The sequence below is a fragment of the Dermacentor albipictus genome, chromosome 1 (assembly GCF_038994185.2).
Source record: "Dermacentor albipictus isolate Rhodes 1998 colony chromosome 1, USDA_Dalb.pri_finalv2, whole genome shotgun sequence".
Lineage (NCBI taxonomy): Eukaryota > Metazoa > Arthropoda > Arachnida > Ixodida > Ixodidae > Dermacentor > Dermacentor albipictus.
Window position 1 is genome coordinate 56,716,146 of NC_091821.1, and position 21,383 is coordinate 56,737,528.

General features: G+C 47.6%; 1 protein-coding gene across 2 annotated transcripts in view; it reads right to left on the reverse strand.

The window, feature by feature from the left end:
- LOC135899298 (nose resistant to fluoxetine protein 6-like) overlaps positions 1-21,383 on the reverse strand; it is a 97,159-nt gene that overhangs the window by 57,920 nt on the left and 17,856 nt on the right. For both annotated transcript variants that reach the window (XM_070521127.1, XM_070521119.1), the window contains exon 3: positions 939-1,150. In XM_070521127.1, coding sequence (XP_070377228.1) covers positions 939-1,150 — 212 coding nt within the window. The remainder of the gene's footprint in view (positions 1-938; positions 1,151-21,383) is intronic.

Sequence of the window (21,383 nt, forward strand, 5' to 3'; positions counted from 1 at the left end):
GCGTTCAATTAGGACATACATGCTTCAACATTCCCCACTCATAAGAACTACTCAGTATCCTGAGATTTTTCTAAAAATAAAAGTACATTTTGGGGCTTTGCATGCCGAAACAAAGATCTGTTTACGAGGTACGCCGTACTAGGGGACTCCGGACTGATTTTGACCGTCTTGGGCTCACTAACCTGCACACATTGGTACACGGGGGCTTTTGCATTTTGCCTCCATCGACATTGTCCTCCATGGCCGGTATTCGATCCCACGACCTTGTGTTTACCAACACAACGCCATAGTCGCTAAACGACCACAGTGGGTTGGATCTTACTTTACACTATATTCTAGGACACACTACATATCGCCATGTGCTATCAGCAATAGCCACTTCTCATGCATGGGGACGCGCCCCGACTTCGAAATTTAGGATCTACCCAAACCGCTAGACAGACCTAACCAACAAGACAATTTGCATCAGAAACTTCGTAATTGAGGCTACATCACTGAAAAGGTTCCTTTTGCGGAATTTCACCTTTGCACGTCTGGCAGTCTGTGAAGACTACAGTAAACAACTGCAAAGCAAAGCCCATTTCTAATAACGCTGCCATGTTCCCAACATGTTATTCCATCTGACGAAGGGCTGCTGAATTATTGACCAGCAAATCATCAACGGAGTGCTTCACAACAATTTTCGCTCATCCGGTACGACAAGATCACAGATAATTTGTTTCTGCTGTAATTGCGTAAGAACTTCGTCAACTTTTTGCGCGGTCTAAAGAGGCCCCTATATAGTACCTGCTCAAAGGGCTTCTTTGTACCACGTGGTGCGCTTAGTAAATTGGCATTTCCGAAGCATCTAATAGAAGTGGTGTATACGGCAAAAACTTTCTTCTTTTGAAGGCAGTGCGCCTCCTACACGCGCAGAATGAGAAAAGCGATTATCTTACCTTTCGGTGCACAAGGGATTCAAAATATTCGAGCTCTTTTTCTCCGATGAAGCCTTTCTTAATTTGAAACTGGAGGTTGCAGTACTGGCCATTTGAAATTACATTCCCAGAGCTGTCGCTCAGTTCCGTCTCCAGACACTCGTCGAAAGCGCCAAGGTCAACGCGTGAAATCTGCAGCATGCCCGTCGGGTACTTCCCAGTTGCATCGAATACTGCAGGCGCATGCAAAAGTTGGGAGAAAATATTACAGGAAGCGTTGTTACTGTTTTCTAGTGACACAGAGTTACCAATCACAACCTGAAAAAAAAAATTCTCCAGATCAAACGCACATGTTGGAATCTATGCGAACTGAAGCTTTAGTGAAGCAGCCAACTAAAAGATTCATCTAACGGCGATGTGTTATCTGTGGTACCAAAAACGTGTCATGCCCTTCTCTCATTATCGAGGAAGCATGGGCAACTGCGCGCGGCGATGGTCGGGACCAGTGAAAAGACGCAAACATCCGGGGAACGCGGCAAGCTAAAAATGTCAAGAGAATCAAGGATCGTTACAAAATTTGGTTGGTTCTGAAAAGTTCAATGTGACAATGGAACAACAGTGAGTCAAAATGCGAAGCATACTACAGCGGTTGTACGGCGAGAAATTCCTTCCCGCACGGTAAAGCTAGGTTGGAAGAGTTCTATTAAGGAAAATTGATAACGGATGTGCAAAGTGACAAGGAAAGAGAGGACGGAGCCATGGTTACCTTTATTTCGCACATATCAGCCATTTACCATTCTGAAAAAATGCAAAAGTGCAATGATGATACACTGAGGGTGTTCTGCTAACGAGTATACCAATTTCAGAAAGTTACAAAAAAATAAAGGGTGAAGGAGCGGTGTTTGCGTAACCACCCAGGGTGAAATATCCTTTGGTTTAGGGTGCTGTCCAAACCACACACGCCAGCGACGGTTCCTTTAAAGTAACCGAAACAAATATCAAAGAGCATATGTTTGTGCACTGGAGGTGCCAGAAGGAATTGCAGATAGGGAAATAATGAAGGGAACCGGATATATCTAACACCGGCATTTGTCCGACACCACCTATCGACAATGCAGAACGTGCTTTACTTCGTCACCCGTCAGTGTTGCCAGACTGATGTACAGTTCCACTGCTATACAGGCAAAATTGAATACAAGTTTGCTACATTACTGAGTGCGCTCAAAATTTGCCAGCTTCGCTTAGGGGGCGTATGGTTTAACATTGCATGCATTATTAAAGCTCGAAAATTCGCTCTCGAGAAAAAATAACTATTGAGGTCATCCGACTAGCGACTTGTGTCTAGACAATGCCGTAAAACAAGGGCAATGCCATCATAAAATTTGCTCAAGCCTAAGGAACCAGTCTGGATCTTTGTCTGCATCAGCGTTCCCAGTTACCTTGCAGGTTTCTGTAGCAGAGGGTTTGCTGAAAAGAGGTCCTGAGCAGTGTAATAGCAACGGCTTTTGGGCTAGTTGGTTACGCATAACATATCATGGTCAAGAGCGCACAAACAAGGAATCAGCGAGTAGACACCGCAAGCGCTTACTTCCAACTGATCGTGTATTTACAAAATTGCATAATTTGAAAACTTTCCTTCATGATGTCACAAGACGGAAATGCCGACATAAGGTGGCCATGCTCAGAAACTTAGCTTCTTTCGACGACAGAAAAACAGAAGGTGCGCTGACACACGACACACCCGCCTTGCTCATGCAATCTGCTTCAGTTGTCTCCCTAACATCCTGATCCTTATTTTAGGCTACTATTTTACACATGTTGAACAATGGTTTACATGGCTTCTCGTTCTGTATTCCACAGTCATGACAATGTACAGAAGGATTCCCATCGTGGTAATTCTCCACCTCCCTACTGTGTTCGGGAAGTCTTTCATTCCGACCCCTTTCAGTCTGACCGATATAGCTGGAACAACACGATAAGGGAACATAATATACGACGCCAGATACACACGTTACAAATAAATCACAATGTTTGACAGTGCATGGCACTTTCTTTTCTGGAAAAGATTAGTCATTTGGAATGATGATTGAAATGTCATTACGTCGCCGTCGCCGCGTCAAGGTCTTATCAAAAAGGAAAATAAAGAAGGTAACACATGTAATCGTTTTAATAGTAGATGAATGGTAGCGTAAGAAAAAGAAGAGCTGGCGACGTCGCCATCGCCACGCCAAATTCGTAAGAAAAAAGGACAAAAAAAATCTGTGGCGTGGCAAAACGAAAAAGAAAACGGTTGTTTTCTTTTTAAATGCATATTTGTTCAAGTTAGCACATGTCATCGTTATAATATTGTAACAGTGGATAATTGGTAGCGATGGGTAGAGATGCATAAACTACCTAAATAAGTAAGCAAAAGCGAAGTAGTAGCCGAGCTAAAGAACGCTTACGCATTAGTAAATAATTCTCAGAATTTCTGTAGCATTTTACTTCTTTCGGCAACTGCTCTTAGAGGTACCTCGTCCAGATTTGCTGGTGCCTGGCGTTGTCCAGTAAATGGCACCACCGCGGGTGCCACTAAACAGAAAATGGAAAGAAAATTATATTTTCGCCGGAAATTTTCCTATGCTCCCGAAGAAAGTTCGAGATCAGCCACGTCACAACACCGACAGTGCTTGAAGTTTCCGCCCTCCGTAGTGCAGTGCTATATTTGCTTCAACAGTCCATGAACCACTGGGCTATATTCTGTGACTCAAATGCAGCCTGCATTTACTCTTAACAGCTCTGCACCCCAGTATATATGTACAGTTGGTGGCAGAGATACGATTACGTTACGATCAAGTGGTGGACAGAGACCACGACATTTTATTTCAGTGGCTACCTGGGCACTGCAAAATTATCGGCAATGAAAGTGCCGGCTAGCTGCCCTGAGACACATGGTGAATGTGAGAGCACCTCGATACCATTACCGGGAACGGATGCAGCGCCGCACCTCTGCGGTCTTGCCCATATTATTCGAAAATTGAATACACCGGAGTTCACCAACCGGTGCCTATGTGCCATGGACTCGCACACACGATTACAACTTTTGCCTGGTTATAACCGATGGGAAATACGTCACTGTGCCGCCTGCGAGTAGGTGTTTCTTTCACAAACGCCTACTCTTTTCTAACTGGAATGGCAGAGAGTCTCAACTGCAGCACATGTGTCGAAGAAACGACCAAACATCTCATGTGTGACTGCCTCACCTGCGAAGATGAGAGGAGTACCCTTTCGGCAGTTATGGAGCACTTAGACGACAGGCCTTCCGCCGAGGAGATCTTGGGCCCGTGGCCTCATGCGTCTGCTATGTGCAAGGTCATAAAGACGCTGCTGCCTTTCTTGAAAAGCACAGCCTGTATCACCGCCTGTGGCTGACTCAGCAATGAACGCTTGTGTGTTTAACATTGCAAACTCTGCACTTTTCTCTTCCTTCTCCTCTTTCAATCCCATTGCCCCACTCCCCAGCGCAGGGTAGCCTACCGGGCTCAGCATGGTTAACCTGACTGCCTTTCCCTTATGACTTCTCCCTCTCTCTCGCTCTCAGAAATGAAAAAAATCAAGTTGCGCACAGAATCTCAACGAGTGTAATTGGCCGAAAGAACGTCATGATATACACGGTCGCAATTGTTCAATATTATTTGACCACAAGGTGTGTAAGCGGTCTTGTAGATACGAAGGCCACTCCTGCAGCAAAAAGCGCAGCACAATATATTCAAACTGGCAACATCCCTGCGCCTTCCCCGCATACTGTGAATACTGTCGCCGGTCCCGCCACCATTGACTCCAGCAAGGCCGCTGATACACCGTGTGGCCGAAGGTGGAGCAATATTATTTAACAATTCCAAGGGCCCTATAACGTAAAACTATTCCAATATGTTTCTATTCCAATTTCCTGACGTCAAATTTGCGTAACCACCGACGCAAGCACCGGGCGGTCACCCATAGGGTTGTCTGAACAGACCAATCAAACGCTCTCCTCGTTCATAGGAGATCCCTTTTGTTTGCTTGAAAAACGAATAACATTGCCAACACTGAGCGGCTTGTTGTATCTAATTGGCTGACAAGAGGCGAGGAGAACGCTCAAGTGGAGAGGAATTCACTAGGGCAGAGCCAGTGCACTGAAAACCGATAACCGGATGAAGAGGGTGGTGCCGGCGTCTGCGATTGGTCGGCTTTCCGTTACATAGCTTGTGGTGGCTGGTCGAAAATCGCGGCGGCATGCAACGGAAGCTTAAGAATGACGCTAAAATTGACCCTCAGCAAAGAAGAGTTGGCAGAATGAGGTAGTAAACGTGTCGAAAGTGCTTAAAAACGTTACACGGTCACGCAAGAAGTTTTATTATACGCAAATACACCCATGCTCTCCGGCAGGTGCGAGTAGCCAGCGTCTCAGCGATCGGCGGCAGCTATCTTTTATTCCTTTCGGAACGGGGCAGCCTGCGGCTATTCCGAAAAAAATTCAGTTTTGTTCGGCATATTAATGCATCTTTATCGCGTACACGTCACTTTGACGCGGTGAGTTCATGCGGTTTTGTGACGTCGCGTGACAGGCAGGTGAAGTGGGTGCATCCCGAAAACTTTTTACCAATAGCCGAGGGCTAATGGCGAAAAGGGGTCGAATCAGAAATAACTGTTTTTCTTTTTTCTGCCAAATCATGCATAATCAGTGTGCATACATCATATCAGATGGGGAGGTATTGCGGTTTTTAACGTCGCGTGACAGACAGGTGAAATGGGGGGTGGTCGAAAAAAGTTTTTGACCAATCGCGGAGGGCTGATAGCAGAATTGGAATAGAAAAGTTTGGAATAGTTTTACGTTATAGCGCCCCAAGGGTGTATACATAGAAAGCGAGCCTGGAGAACAAGCGGAGCTATTGCGGGCCCAGACTCTTAGGTTAACACCGCATGTGGTAAGCATCTTCACCAATCAACTGCACACATTGAAACACAGCGGCAACACGAATACGCCGAAGCGCGCCCCACAGCAACATCCAAGGGGAACATGCCAATTACTTGAGGAAGCTGCCACATATAATAACAAATACCACGGTAATAAATACGGTACCAATAAATTTCACCCAAATTATTAGTACACTTAGAATTACAAAGATGTAAGAAATTGACGAAGAGGAAAAGAAGGGCAAAAGCCGGTTGGCAATTGCCATTGGAAGGGACACAACGACAGCCAACTTTTCGCGAAGGAGGGAATAAAAAACATGAGAAAGAAAGAACAAAAGAGAAAAAAAAAGGAAAAGCCTATCTATACACGCTAACTGCATATTTCCCGTGAAGGCATACTGCCCGATGCTCGGCTGTTTGGCATCTGTTGCAGAATCCCAGCCGTGAACCGCCTGCATGACCATCGGAAATAGAGTCGATAGCAATAGGCTGCTCTGTCTTCTCCGTCAATGGACTTTCCCAGAAATGCGCAAGCACCGGCAGCGGTGGCCACAGGCAGTATGGGAATATGCTCTAGTAGTACTCGCTGTTGGGCTATAGTTGGTGCGTGTTATATAATATTTCCTTGAGCCCCAAAGACACAGCCAGAGATCGTGTTTTTGGCGCTAAATTTATTACTATTTTCATTATAAGAAGAGCTGGAGCCGGCCGCCACGGTCACCGGGGACTCGCCTATTGGAATTCTATTCAACGAACTACATACAAGTAGCCTGCGAGCCACGCGCGGCCCGGCGTTCCCTTCTGCCACGATCACTTGTGCCGAACCAGGCCTGACCACCAGCGGAGGTTCGGTTCTACGGTGGCTATACGGGTAGGTGTGGTCGGGTGGGCCGACGGCGTAGTTCACTGCTTCTCAGCGTCTTGACAGCAGGGGCGCTGTAACGTAAAACTATTCCAAGCTTTTCTATTCCAATTCTGCAATCTAATGCTATTGGTTAAAAGTTTTCGGGCTGCACCCACTTCACCTGCCTGTCACGCGACGTCACAAAACCGCAAAAGCTCACTCGCGTCGAAGTGACGTGTACGCGTCACTTCCGAACAAAACTGAATTTTCTTCTGAATAGCCACAGGATGCCCCGTTCCGAAAGGAATAAAAGATGGCTGCCGCCGATCGCTTAGGCACTCCATGGGCTACTCGCACCTGCCGGAAAGCGTGGGTTTATTTGCGCGTAATAAAACTTTGTGCGGGCCGTGTAACGTTTTCGAGCACTTTCGGCACGTTTACGACCTGCCTCTGCCAACTCTTTGCTGGGGATCCGTTTTAGCGTCATTCTTAAGATTCCGTTGCATGCCGCCGCGATTGTCGACGAGCCACTGTAAGCTAAGTAAGAAAAAGTGGACCAATCACAGACATCGGCACCACCCTCTTCATTCGGTCATCGATTTTCAGTGCAGTGGCTCGGCCCCATCGAATTCCTCTCCACTTGAGCGTGTATGCGCCTCGCCTCTTGTGAGCCAATTAGATTAGACAAGCCGCTCAGTGTAGGCAATGTTATTCGTTTTATGCGAAGCATATTACGAGAGCTCAACCCAGCTCCTGAGGCGCGGCGGTGTCGCCTTGAAACCACGTGACACCGTGACGTCACGACAGAGGAGAAGTGGCTTTGGCTCAACTCTTGCAAGACGGGCTGGGTGGGAACCGAACCAGGGTCTCCGGAGTGTGGGACGGAGACGCTACCACTGAGCCACGAGTACGATGCTTCAAAGCGGTACAAAAGCGCCTCTAGTGAATGCGGTGTTGCCTTAGAAACGAGCTGTTTCTAAGGCGTGCGTCTCTTGCTCAGGCGCACATTTCGTTGCCACGCCGAACGCTGCTTTGCTCGACGCTCACCGCGTCCAATGCGGGGCGTGTAGCCGCTGCCCTGTAGCCCATTTTCTTACACCCCTTGGCGGGTCGACGGGAACGCTGTCGCGTTCCACTCTTGAAGGCGAAGCAGTAATGCATGAGTTGTTTCTTCGTCTAGCCGAACCAAATATAGCCAAGCAACAGCAGTTCACCAGGCTAAACAGTGGTTCAACAACTAAAATAAAGGCTAGTATGCTTCGCATCCTGGGCTTAACCTTACCTAAGCCACAGCCATTTTTTCAAGCAAACAAAAGTGACCTCCTATGAACGAGGAGAGCATTTGATTGGTCTGCTGAGACAACACTGCGGATGACTGTCCGATGATTGCGTCAGTGGTTACGCAAATTTGACGTTAGGAGATTGGAATAATAGCATATTGGAACAGTTTTACGTTATAGGGCCCCAGGAGTGGCACGGTCAGAGACGTGCCGCGAAGCGCGCGTATTCTGCTATTGAGTCTGTCGTTATTGCGCGCCTGCTACATTTAAAATAATTGTATTTCACAGCAAAACCTTAAAAAATGGTTAAATTATGCAAAGGGAGTGCATAAAAGTGCGACGTTTCTTGCTGCAAGTTCAAAAGTGGTCATTTATTTCGTCTGTTAACACGCTGACGGCACGGAATGCTGCCGCGTTGGCAGTCATGGTATATCTGCGAGCTTCTGTAATTTACTTAGAAGTTTAAAAAGCGAAGTGAATATTTTGGGTGATGTTCACCAACACAAAGGTTTTTAGGCTTTGAGACAGAATGAAAATGTTCTTGCACCGCAAAAACTAGCCGGAGAGCCACCGCTAACTTTTCGTCAAATCATAAGTTCGGCTACAAACATGCAACCCGCGGGCTGAAGTATCGCGGATTTTGAGGCCACGAGTTCGAGCACTTTCCGATAAATGTGAGCGTGCACATCGCCGGGCTCAGAAAATGTTTCAACTGCATTAGTCGAGTTCCAGCACCACTTCGAGGAGCAGCATTTCATTGAGCACATTGGGCAGGTTCCGAGGGCGCACCTGCGGCTAGTGAGTGATACTGTTCCCTCGATGCTATCCGACGTTCCAGCCAAAGAAAACTCCCGCAGAAATAGCAAGCGAAACTTCGACAGGGTGCCGATCTCGAAAATAATCGTAAAGAGAGGGTGAGCCAAACTTGCACACCTGCTTCAAGCAGGAAACGACGTTTGTTGAACGAGTGAACAATGAGTATTTGTACACAAGTGAGGAAGTGAACCTGTTAAAACACGGTCGACAAAATGATTCTGCGTGGGGAGTATGAAGACCTTTTGGAAAGTGCCACGACAAATATCAACAGACACATAGCAGAATAAAAGTCAGCTTCAAGTGCACCGGCACCGGCACAGGTTCACAGGAAAACGACTTCTGCATGCGCTGCAGCTGGCAAATTTTTATTCCTTTTTTTTCTAGCTCTAGCCTTCTGGATTGATCACTTGTGAGGTGCACAAACTTGAACTTACGAACAGCGTCATCAGGCTAATCTATTGCTCGCCTGCACTCTGTGTGACGACCAAGAACTTGCCTCCTGAGCGCACTCCATAAAAGAAAAAGCACCTTACGGCAACGTTGAATGTATTGTGAGCGCTGTGATGTATTGACGTATTTCAGTTAAAACTATAGTCTGCCATAAAAGCTTCGCGTTACTGGTTTAGGCGTGCTACCTAATAGTGACCCCGTTTCATTCAAATATATGTATACGACCATGAAGCGTCCAACTTATAATTTTGCATGCTAGAAGCTGCTGCTCTCATCACGGATCGTACAGTTAATCATACATCATAGATTAAGGTAAGAAATAGTCCTCTTTTTCAGAAAAACAAGTTTATTTCTACTGGTTAAAAATTTCGTTGATTTATATTGCAAACATGTACACAGCTCGACACAAATTACCATACACCTGGTTTATAATAGCGCCCTTGCGGGCAAAGAAATAAAGCCAGGGAATTTGGTCGAGCGAATATTAATATTTACTCGATTGCATTTTACATTCCTTCCGACGAAGTAATTTTTATCACGCATTTCGTGGTATAAAAATACTCCCTGCGCGAATTGCGTTCGCATACAGCTCCTACATACTGATTCGTATAGCAAATTTAAACTCTAGCTCTTCCTTTAGATGTTCTAATGAAGGGCTATTTCGTCCGTGCGGAGGTTCCGCTGCTCTTCGTAGGCTGAATTCCCACTTTTTAGGGAACGAAACAGCGCTAACAACTCCATATTTTCGGCTCTCAAACAGCTGACGGACAAGGCAAGCACGTTACCTTCCCACGTGAACCAGCTCAGCTGCATTCAGAAATATGTAACTGTCTATGGTGTCACTGTGAAGACCGTTTACAGTTCCAGCACAGCGATAATTACGCGGCATTTCAACTGTAGTACGGCCACAGCCGCACACGACGCGTGCAGCGCATGGCAGGCCTCAGACCGCAGCGCCACGTTTGTCCTCATGAGACGGATAAGCGCTGAACTACGCTTCACGCCCGGCAGACGCACCCATCTAGCCACCGTAGCCGAGGCGTACCAGGCGTTCAGCGGACAGAAAAGCGCTGGCGGTGGCCCCTTACGGTGTGCGCGCGTTGCTGGAATAGTTCGTTAACTGTGATGCCTCGCGACAGGCTTAAAAGTGAACTGCAATATCCCGTTTGTGACGTCCTAACACCATCCTCTTACGTTCAAACTTCGACGTGCTTCGTCTTCGCGAAACCCTTGGCAACGAACCAAGCGGACAAGCCGCGGTCAAGGCGATGAGACCTTTAATACGCAGCATGTGTAAGTATAAATACTCTGAAAAAGGGTTTCCACTTGGGCTGGCTTGATGAAGAATTAATTCAGACAAAGAAACTCTTTTTATTAAGGAGGGCACTAAATGGAGGCAGAAGACGACAGGACAGCGCGTGCGCTCACAACCAAGTTTATCCCTACCCGCTGTGTTTGCTTAGTTGCTTTGGTGTTCCGCTGCTAAGCGCGAGGTGGCGGATCAAGTCTATCCCCGGCAGCCGCATTTCGATGGGGACAAAAGGCAGAAACACCCGCGGTAGTTAGATTTAGGTGCACGTTAAATAACCCCAGGTGGCCAAATTAACCCACAGACCGGCCTCACTATGGCGTGTCTCAGAATCAGATCATATTTTTAGCATGTAAAATCCCGTAATCAAAATCGGGGGAGTTGGGGAGGGGGCGAAGCTGGCAAAATGGCAAAATCGTGCGTGAGGGCGTCGCTGTTTAGTTCTTGGCATAACCAGGCCAAAACCAGCTTTCAAAGCCAAGTTGAAAGACTTAAGGCCCGGACATCATCAGGCGTGACGCGAGCGCGCACCACATGATATACGCTGGCGAAAACCGGGCGCTCTGCAGCCTAGCGTCCGGCGCAGTCAGCGTGGCCGGCGGCGGTCGGCGCGCTTTGGCACTGTGAGCGGGGGAATAGGACATGTCCTACGTCACGCCGAAGTGTCGATAGGCTAGGGTGCATGGGCCTTGGCATGGCGTGCCAACTTGGGAGGGCGGTGTGGCACGCTGACATACAAGCTCGGTTTCAATGAAGCGAGCGTACTGGGTTTGCGATTTCGTCAAACGAAAAAGCGCCCGCTCTGCACGCACGTATCCGCGTACGCTGCGGCTAATTGAGGTGATTAAACTATGATGATGAGCGAAGCCCACGAATACAAGAATTGCCGCGCGAATACACAAATTGTCACGCGACTGGACGCTCGAGGCACTTTGCCCGTATTCTCGGGCTTCTCTCATGCTTCCAAAAAACTCTTTTGGGCAGCGCGTATTGAGCAACAGAGAGCTGTATCTAGAATTTTTAATGTTCTTCTACAATTTCCTTATGAGCAGTTTTCGTCTCATTATAATGTTTGAAAATTTTATTAAATGATTAAACCTAATTAAGTAATCTGAGTGTGTCCAAACGACGACAACGTCCTTGATTCTGTCGAGCTACGTGACATCTGCATATGTATTTTAAATTTTGTCTCAAGTTGTACGTGCGACACCCGTTATAGTATGCATCCGTCAGGTTACAGCACGTAGGTTATTTGCAAAATTATCGTGTAGGCTGTATCAGGGACGCAGCCGCAATGGGGGTGCGTGAAACATCTTGTGCGTGCTGCTGAGGATGTACGGGTATTGGTACGGGCACTGGAATAGCGAAATTGCGTAACCGAATACACAGCCACCATTTATTCACGAACTACAAGGCATACATGCTTAACTTATACGCTACAGATAGTGGGGTTCGTATACAGTCTAATCGTGCGATCGCGCTCGTTCCCGATTCGTAGTATTGTTTGCCGTAGCTTCGAGATACTCAAACTGTTTTTTTTTTCATTCCGCTCAATTAGATAATTAGTCTTAATTATATAATCAACTTCTCGAATATTTTAATTATACGAAAAGTGTCAATGAGAAACTTTTAGAGCGTCATGAAAAACTGTCGATACAGCTTTCTGTTGCTCAATACGTGCTACATAAAAGTGTATTTCCGAGCGTGAAAAAAGCCCGCAAATGCACGCAATCTCCCTCAAGCGGCCAGTCGTGCGACAATTTTTCGTGCATTTGCAGACATTAAAAGGAAGACATGACAGGGCCCCACGAGAAGGAATAATGAAAGGGACATAGATCTGCCCCTTGATGCGTCTCTGTCACACAACTGCGAAACTGTGCTGCACTCTTGGCTAGAGAGAACTCTCCCCTATGAAAATGGTCATTGCCTTTATGTTTCCTTTATGTTTCCTTCTTGTGCCCTATGTGACCTTTATGATTCCTTGTCCTTTGTGCGACCTACGGGACGCCAACTTTGTGTGTACCACATATTTACTCATCCTAACGTATACCTCGAGGAAGTGACCTTTATTACGCCTCTAGGATGTGTCCTTTATGTTTACGGCAGGATGTTAACTGGGTGTGTACTATGTGTTACCTGAGTGTACACTTGAGTGCACATGTAGGTGACATAGAGTGCACATAACAACTGTCTGTACATATAATACAGGCAGATAGATCTGTACTTTGTGACAGCCGTTGATACACTCTGCAGAGTCATTGTAAGTACTAAATCTTGACTTATCCTTTCCTTTGCCCCAAGAAAGCAACCCTTATTATAATTATTGTAGGATGTGCCCTTTGTGTTTACGGCAGGATGTTACCTAGTTGTGCACTTCAGTGCACACGTAGGTAACATAGAGCATTAATCTATATATGGTGCATGTGCACGCTTTATCTGTTACCTGTATATATATATATATATATATATATATATATATATATATATATATATATATATATATATATATATATATATATATATATATATATTGTTACGGTTAATGTTAAACCGGCTTTATTTAAGGGACGAGATTGATGGTCAAGTCAAGATGGCGTCCCGAGGCTGCACACGCTAACGTCTTCTTCCTCTTCTGCTCGCCCGGCTCATGCCGTAGCAATCCCCGGTTGCCAGACGAAGCCCGCTGGGCAAGTCCAAATCACTCGGAAAGCGTAGGGTGAAACTGTTTAAGACGGGCAACATGTACTAACTGGGTCCGGCTAGACCGACGACCAGCGGACGTCAAGCGTGCCACAACGTACGTCAAGTCACTCAAGCGATCTACAATGACGAATGGGCCCGTGTACTGGGGTAAAAACTTTTCGCATAAGCCACGTTTACGTTCCGGAGTCCACAACCACACAAAGTCTCCTTTAGCGTACGAGACAGACTGGTGTCGGCTGTCATAGCGCTCTTTCGATCGGTGTTGAGATGCCACAGTACGAAGGCGAGCGATACGCCGGGCTTCTTCGGCAAGACAAAGCGTCTTGGCAACAGAGTACTCGCTGTGAAAGTCAAACGGTAGTATAGTGTCAATGCAGCTTAGCGGTGAACGTGCGTAAAGGAGATAAAAAGGACTGTAATCGGTCGTCTCATGCTTTGCAGTATTATAAGCATAGGTGATGAAGGGGAACACGTCATCCCAGTCCTTGTGATCGGAAGAGACGTACATGGCCAGCATGTTAGTTAGAGTTCTGTTCGTACGTTCTACAAGCCCATTTGTCTGAGGGTGATAAGGCGTTGAATGACGGAACTGCGAACTGCAAAGACGAAGCAGTTCTTCTACGGCGTCCGCAACAAACTGACGACCGCGATCGCTAATGATGACACGGGGGGGTCCATGTCGAAGAATAATAAATCGAAGCAAAAACGTTGCAACGGATGCAGCTGTTGAAGATGGTACGGCCGCCGTTTCCGCGTAACGGGTCAGATGGTCTACACATACGATCACCCATCGGTTGTCGTTAGATGAGTGGGGAAATGGGCCCAGAAGATCGATACCCACTTGTTCAAATGGCAGGCGAGGCGGCGGCAGAGGTTGGAGAAGACCTGGCGGAGCGGTCGTAGGGCGCTTGTAGCGTTGACATTGTTCGCAACTGGCGACGTAGTGCTTGACTATGTCCCGCATTTTGGGCCAGTAAAAACGCTCCTGTGTCCGGTTCAAAGTTCTGATGAATCCTAGATGGCCAGAGGTCACATCGTCGTGCATGGCTCTCAGTATGTCCGTTCGCAGACTCTGCGGCACCACCAGAAGGAAGCGTGCGCCTTTAGCTGAATAATTGGTCTTGTAAAGCAGGCCGTCACGGACACAAAATCGACCGGTGGCTCCAGGACGCGATGCGGCTACAAATAGAGGTTCCAAACTAATATCATTTTCCTGCTCTGCTTTGAAAGTCGTCGAGTCTGGGAATGTAGAAGAAATGGGAGCAAAACAGTCATCAAGATTGTCTGCGTCACACTCCGTTGTCGTCAGAGGAAGGCGGGAGAGACAGTCCGCATCTGCGTGGCGACGCCCGGACTTGTAGGAAATAACGAAGTCTTACTCCTGCAGTCGAAGAGCCCAACGTGCTAGTCGTCCGCTCGGGTCACGGAGATTCACCAACCAGCATAACGCGTGGTGGTCAGTAACGATAGTGAACGGGCGTCCGTAGATATAGGGCCGAAATTTGTGGACAGCGAAAACAGCTGCCAAGCATTCTTGCTCGGTCACAGTGTAATTGCGTTCCGCCTTAGTCAAAGAGCGACTAGCATAAGCCACAATGTGTTCAGCTCCGTCATGACGTTGCACTAGTACGGCACCGATGCCGATGCCACTGGCATCAGCGTGCACTTCCGTAGGTGCGGATGCATCGAAGTGACGCAATATGGGCCCTGACGTTAGTAGAAATTTTAGCTGGCGGAACGCGTCGTCGCAAGCCGATGTCCAGTTGAAAGGGACGGCTTTTTGGAGAAGACATGTTAGGGAGTACACCACGTCAGCGAATCTTGGGACGAAGCGCCGAAAATACGAGCACAGGCCCAAGAAACTCCTCAACTCCCGCACTGGCTTCGGTGCTTCGAAGGAGCTGACTGCCTCAATCTTCCGTGGATCTGGCCTCACACCGTTTTTGTCGACCAGATGCCCAAGGATCAACGTCTCCGTTTCCCCGAAACGACATTTCTTGGAATTTAGGATCAAGCCGGCTTGTTTGACACAATCCAGAACAAGACTGAGACGGCGGTTATGCTCATTCAATGTGCTGCCAAAAATCACCACATCATCGAGATAGCACAAACAAATTTCCCATTTAAGTCCTCGGAGGATAGTATCCATGAATCGTTCGAATGTTGCTGGCGCGTTGCAAAGGCCGAACGGCATAACGTTAAATTCATAAAGACCATCTGGTGTCACGAAGGCCGTTTTCTCCTTATCGTCTGGGTGCATGGGTATCTGCCAATACCCTGATCGCAAATCCAGTCATGAAAAGTAGGCAGCGGAATGTAAACAATCGATGACATCATCAATTCTAGGAAGTGGATACACATCCTTTTTGGTGACTGCATTCAGTTTCCTGTAATCGACGCAAAACCGCCACGATCCATCCTTCTTCTTTACCAAGATTACTGGTGCTACCCACGGACTAGAGGACTCTTGAACAACACTTTTCCGCAGCATGTCTTTCACCTGTTCAGCAATAACTGTCCTCTCTGTTGCAGAAACGCGGTAAGGCTTTTGTCGAATGGGGTGCGCAGATCCGGTGTCAATTCTGTGGCGAGCACGGGAACGAGGGAGTGAAGCCTGCTTGTCGCCTTGTGCGAAATCGAATACAGAAAGATGTGCCCACAAAACGTCTGCGAGAGCATGGCGTTCATGTGAGGGCAGCGCCTTGTTGATCATCCATAGGATCTGCTCTTCAGAAGTGCTTTGGTGAGGATCGCTAGTACGAGGCTGCTCCTCCTCACTTAGGACTGTAATGGAGCTGTAAGTAATCTCGTCAAATTCAGCGAGCTTCATATCACGCGGAAGAACAGCAGGGACGTAAGAACAATTGAAAGCCCACAAATTTGAGACGCCATTCACTACTCTCACGACAGAGCGTGGCACGAGTACATCTTTCTTTGCGCAGCTCGACGTAAGTGGCTGGACTTGCGCGTCAAACGATGAAAGGTCGGCAGCAGTGAAGTTGACAGGGACACGTGACAGCGACCAAGGCGGTACCAGCAAATCCTTCGAAACAACACAATAGTTTTTCACTGGTAAGGATGTGTCGGCAAGGGTGGCGAGAAGCGCGCTATTCAAAGTAATTTCGCCTGTGCCACAGTTAACAGATGCAACACAATCCCGAAGAAAGTCAATCCCGAGAATTACGTCATGAGTGCACCGCGGTAATACGAGAAATTCTGTTTTAAGGTCTTCTCCTCCGAACAAAACACTTGCAACACAGATACCAAGGGGAACTAGGCACTCTCCACTGACACCACGAAACGTCACATCACCATTCCACGGGAACATAACTTTCCGACCCAGCCTCTCCCTGAAAGTCACACTCATGACGGAAACGGTAGCACCAGTATCCACTAATGCTGTTGCAGGTATACTATCAATTAACACACGCACTTTGTTCTTCACCATCAGAGGAGTATTTCGCAGAGACGCAGACGGTCCGGCGACCTTACCTCCATCGGTCGCGCCGGCTAGTTTCCCGACGGCGGAGGTGACGCAGCACGTCGCCGTGGTGACGGTGCACGGCGTGGGCGACTGGTTGGGGGCGTCAGGCTGCGGTCCGAAGCAGGCGAGCCACTCCTTCTACTATATTGGCGGAAGGTATTCCGGGGTGGCGCGCCTGTGGTGTTTGCACCATCAGGGTCTGTCGGCCAACGGTCGTCATAACTGTCACGTTCAAAATTAGGCCAAGTTGGTGGTGGGCCATATCTGGTCTGTCGGCGCCGGCGACAAAAACGAGCAATGTGCCCTGAGGCGCCACAGCTGTAACACACAGGCGATGCGCGACCGACGTTGTAAGCCTCGGGCTCAACCCTGGGACGCTGCGAAAAATAAATGCGATCTTCCGAATTCCGATTCGTGGTGGTAGCTCGACGGGTTCGTTGATCGTGCGTCACGCCGTCGGGAAAGGTACGCCGGTGCTGTCGCAGCTGATCGACTCGACACTCTGCAACGCCTGGCATGGCAGACAATGCGGACACAGCAGATGCATGTTCTTGAGGTTGGTTGGGAGCCCACCCAAGCTGTTCGACATCCGCCCCTTTGGTGTGTCTTTCAAGTTCTTCGCGAACAATTTGCCTTATCGTTGCCGCAAGTTCAAATTGAAAACTGTAGGTGTCGTTGTCTTCAACGCTTGCCACCGTTGCGACATTTGCTAACCTGCCGAACTTAGGCGTGATACGGCGCAGCTTCAAGGCCTCAAATGTGCGGCAATGCTTGATGAGGTCGGCGACCGAGGCGAGACTCTCCTTGCCGATTAAATAATTGTACACATCCTCGGCTATGCCTTTGAGAAGGTGTCCAACCTTGTCCTCTTCGGACATTCGAGGATTGACCGTTCTGCAAAGCTTCAGGATTGCTTCAATGTACGTGGTACAGGTCTCACCTGGGACTTGAGCGCGCTGCAGCAATGTCTGCTCCGCCCGCTTCCTCTTCGTGGTGGAATCGCCGAAGCATTCGGTAAGGTGAGTGACGAAGCTGTCCCACGTTGTGCAGATATCTTCATGGTTCTCGAACCACACTAGCGCAGTGTCTGTGAGGAACAGAACCACATTGTCGAGCTGAGCCGTGGAATTCCAGCCGTTGTACTTGCTCACACGCTTGTAGTGGGTGAGCCATTCCTCCACGTCCTCGCCGAATTTTCCTGAGAAAGGGCGGGGCTCCATCTGATGCATCCAGGCGCCGGTTGTTCGCACTGGAGCTGCCAGAGAAGGCTGTTGGTCACCGCTGTGGGACATCGGGATCTCAAGTGGTGTTGGGGGCAGTCGAGCGAGGCGTCGGCTCCGGCGTGGTACTTGCTGCAGCAGCTCCGTCGTCTTGTTCGAAGTACCCCGCACCTCAACCACAAAACTGTTACGGTTAATGTTAAACCGGCTTTATTTAAGGGACGAGATTGATGGTCAAGTCAAGATGGCGTCCCGAGGCTGCACACGCAAACGTCTTCTTCCTCTTCTGCTCGCCCGGCTCATGCCGTAGCAATATATATATATATATATATATATATATATATATATATATATATATATATATATATAAACCCGCCGTGGTTGCGCAGTGGCTACGGTGTTGGGCTGCTGAGCACAAGGTCGCGGGATCGAATCCCGGCCACGGCGGCCGCATTTCGATGGGGGCGAAATGCGAACACATCCGTGTACTTAGATTTAGGTGCACGTTAAAGAACCCCTAGGTGGTCGAAATTTCCGGAGTCCTCCACTACGGCGTGCCTCATAATCAGAAAGTGGTTTTGGCACGTAAAACCCCATAATTATATATATATATATATATATATATATATATATATATATATATATATATATATATACACATATATATATGAGCACTATGTTACCTGTGTGGGCACTCTATGTTACCTGGCTGTGTAAGATAGAGTGCGCTTATATATAGTGATTATCTTTTTACACATGCTACAGATAGATCGTCTACCTGAACGATGTATTAATTAACTTTAACAACTGGCGTATCCAAGCAAAAAAGAAATGGGGGGTACACCTGCCTCCCCCTCCCTATCTATCTTGACCATATTGATCACCACGCGCCATCAACACTACATACGTACATCAAAGCCTCATGCAGCGAATAATCCCTCACGACAAATAACAATTGCGCGGCGGCTGGAGACGCGGTGGCACGACGCGCAGTGTTCGATGGCTTGCGCTACATGAACCGCAATAGAAGCGGACGCCTCCGCGGCCAATCTGCCGCTTTGCTAGTGAGCGTATATGATTATAGAGCCATTTAAGTAGCTGTTCTCGTCGCTTTCGTGCTGACCACTAGTACGAGTAACTGCTGTGTCGATATTAGCACGCGTAGAAGAAGGGCAGCGCGGATCCCGTAAATGCTTGCTTGGGCGTACAACTGAATAATTTATAATTCTGAGTTGGCTGAGTATGAAAGTTGTGTGCGGGGTATGGCCGTATTTGAGTACCCAAGCATGCAAGCAGTACGCCTGCTTCACTTTGGCCGAAGTTCCGCTGCCGCTGCAAGCCAGTCATCGCCACATTTTGTTGCCTTTATTCCTTACGCTACGGGAAATATGGTTCCACCTATTCAAGATAAGGCCTGACATTCTCAAAAACACGCCACTGGGCACCATAAGAAGCGTGTATATGTGTGGCGATTCCGAATTTCTGATCGGTGGGTGTCACAGCGATCGCGGCTGCCCGCACACCGTGCGCCATGACAAGCAGACGGAGCTGCACATGGTGCGCGCTGAATGGCTCGTGTCCGCCGGCAAAATTTCGTGCATAGTTCGTCTAAAATCTCTGTATATACGTTAAAAAACAAGACAGTGCACCAAGACACTTTAAACTCAATAATTTGTGTTTAAATACCAGCCTTCCTTACAGCTACGATTCTTTTAAATCTCGAAGGTCGTGCTTTTTAAACATGTACGCCCTATAAGGAAATGCAGATCTCGGAGGCTAAATTCACTTGTTAACCGCAGTGCGGCGCTGCCGCAGTGTAACGGTTGACGGTGAGCTGGGCCACGTTATGTTGCTGTGAACTGGAGAGTGCTCGTTGCAGTTACACGGTAATTTAATCATTTTTTCGAAGTGCCTAAACAAACTGTGATCCGTACCGTGTGCATAAACCATCAGGAAACCTCTGGATTCGTGTAACGCCATTAGTTCGCCTTATGTTTCCTGTGATACGCCACTGTCTTATGTGTACTACAGCGCCTGTCCGCGTTCGCCCGTGAAATACCTGGTACTGCGGCTTCGAATTATGGTGCGTTGGAGAATTTGTTGAAAGTTGTGCTTTCGTGCGCGGGTGTTCATCCGCAATTTGACAGTGTTCGCGCTGGAAAGAGCGTCGTCGCGTGGTGCCTGCGAGACGAAGGAGCCGTTTGCCGACCACATTGAAGGTAAGCAGGTCTGACGCTTGCGCGCATTCTCGCAGCTTCTGGTTCATGTAGTAAGCTTTGTGGAGCGACAACAGAGCACTTTCTGAGCGTACGTTGACGATGTTGCTGTGCACATTTAGCAAAGAGTTTCACGAGGATAGTTTCCGTGAAATGTAATATTTCTTACCGCTTACTTGCTTTATGGAGTGATATGCTACCACCGCTGATTGTTGGGACTTAATGGGCAAATAATTACCTAAACGCTGAAAGTTACTGTTTTCTCGGTAGTTTCCCGGCAAGAAATCGTTCCGTAGATATGAATTTCCGCAAGTTACGTGTGTAATACATGTCGATGTGTCACGGGTATCGCGAGTTGGCACGCGACTGCGATGTTTGACACTTGAACAGATATTAGCTTGTGTGAAGATTACTTTATTGATAGTGTTCAGTTTGAAGTCCAGCTTCGCGAGAACTTGTCTGCATTGCTTGTGTTCGACGTGCTCGCGTATTGGTCTTTTATATTGTAGGGCAAATATAGACCGACATAACAACAGCGAAATTTCTTTTTAATCGAGGCATGTCAATCAGACGCTCGTTTTCATTAATATTTTCATCCGAAGAACAGGATGTCAGTGCCTGCGATTGTTGAAGACAGTGGCTTGTAGCACTCCCTAATAAGGGATGCGATTTTCTTGCGATGCTTTCCGCTCGATGTTTGCCACTCTTATAACCCACCTTCCATGGCTGGCTGTTCTAGTTAATAACGATAGCCGAATGTCGGTCAGAAAAATGAGCAAAAGGAATAGCATCGGTAAAGGGATCGCTACAAAATCGCGGCCTAGGTTTTAGACCCTTCGTAATCGATTGTTTGTTTGATTTACTAGATATTTGAGTTTTGGTGATAATTTCCCAGGTAGTCTGATGTTTGCTGCTGGTTTTATTCCCGCCTGAACTTTACCATATAACAGTGTAACCACTTGAGATATAACTACGAGACATCTGTGCAAGCAGGCACACAAAGATTTGTTGGCCAGTTGTCTACTCCTAAATGTCATGTACTACTTAGCAGCTGCTGCAGAAATGTTTAAAAGAATTTGTGAGCAGTTTAATACCTGAGTGGACTGGCAGCTCAGTCTGTTTCAAACAACAATTAGTTAAAAGCTTCTGTGTTGCCCTGATGTTTTTATTAGCTGTTTTTGACTGCTCCACGTTTCTTAGCTGTGTGCA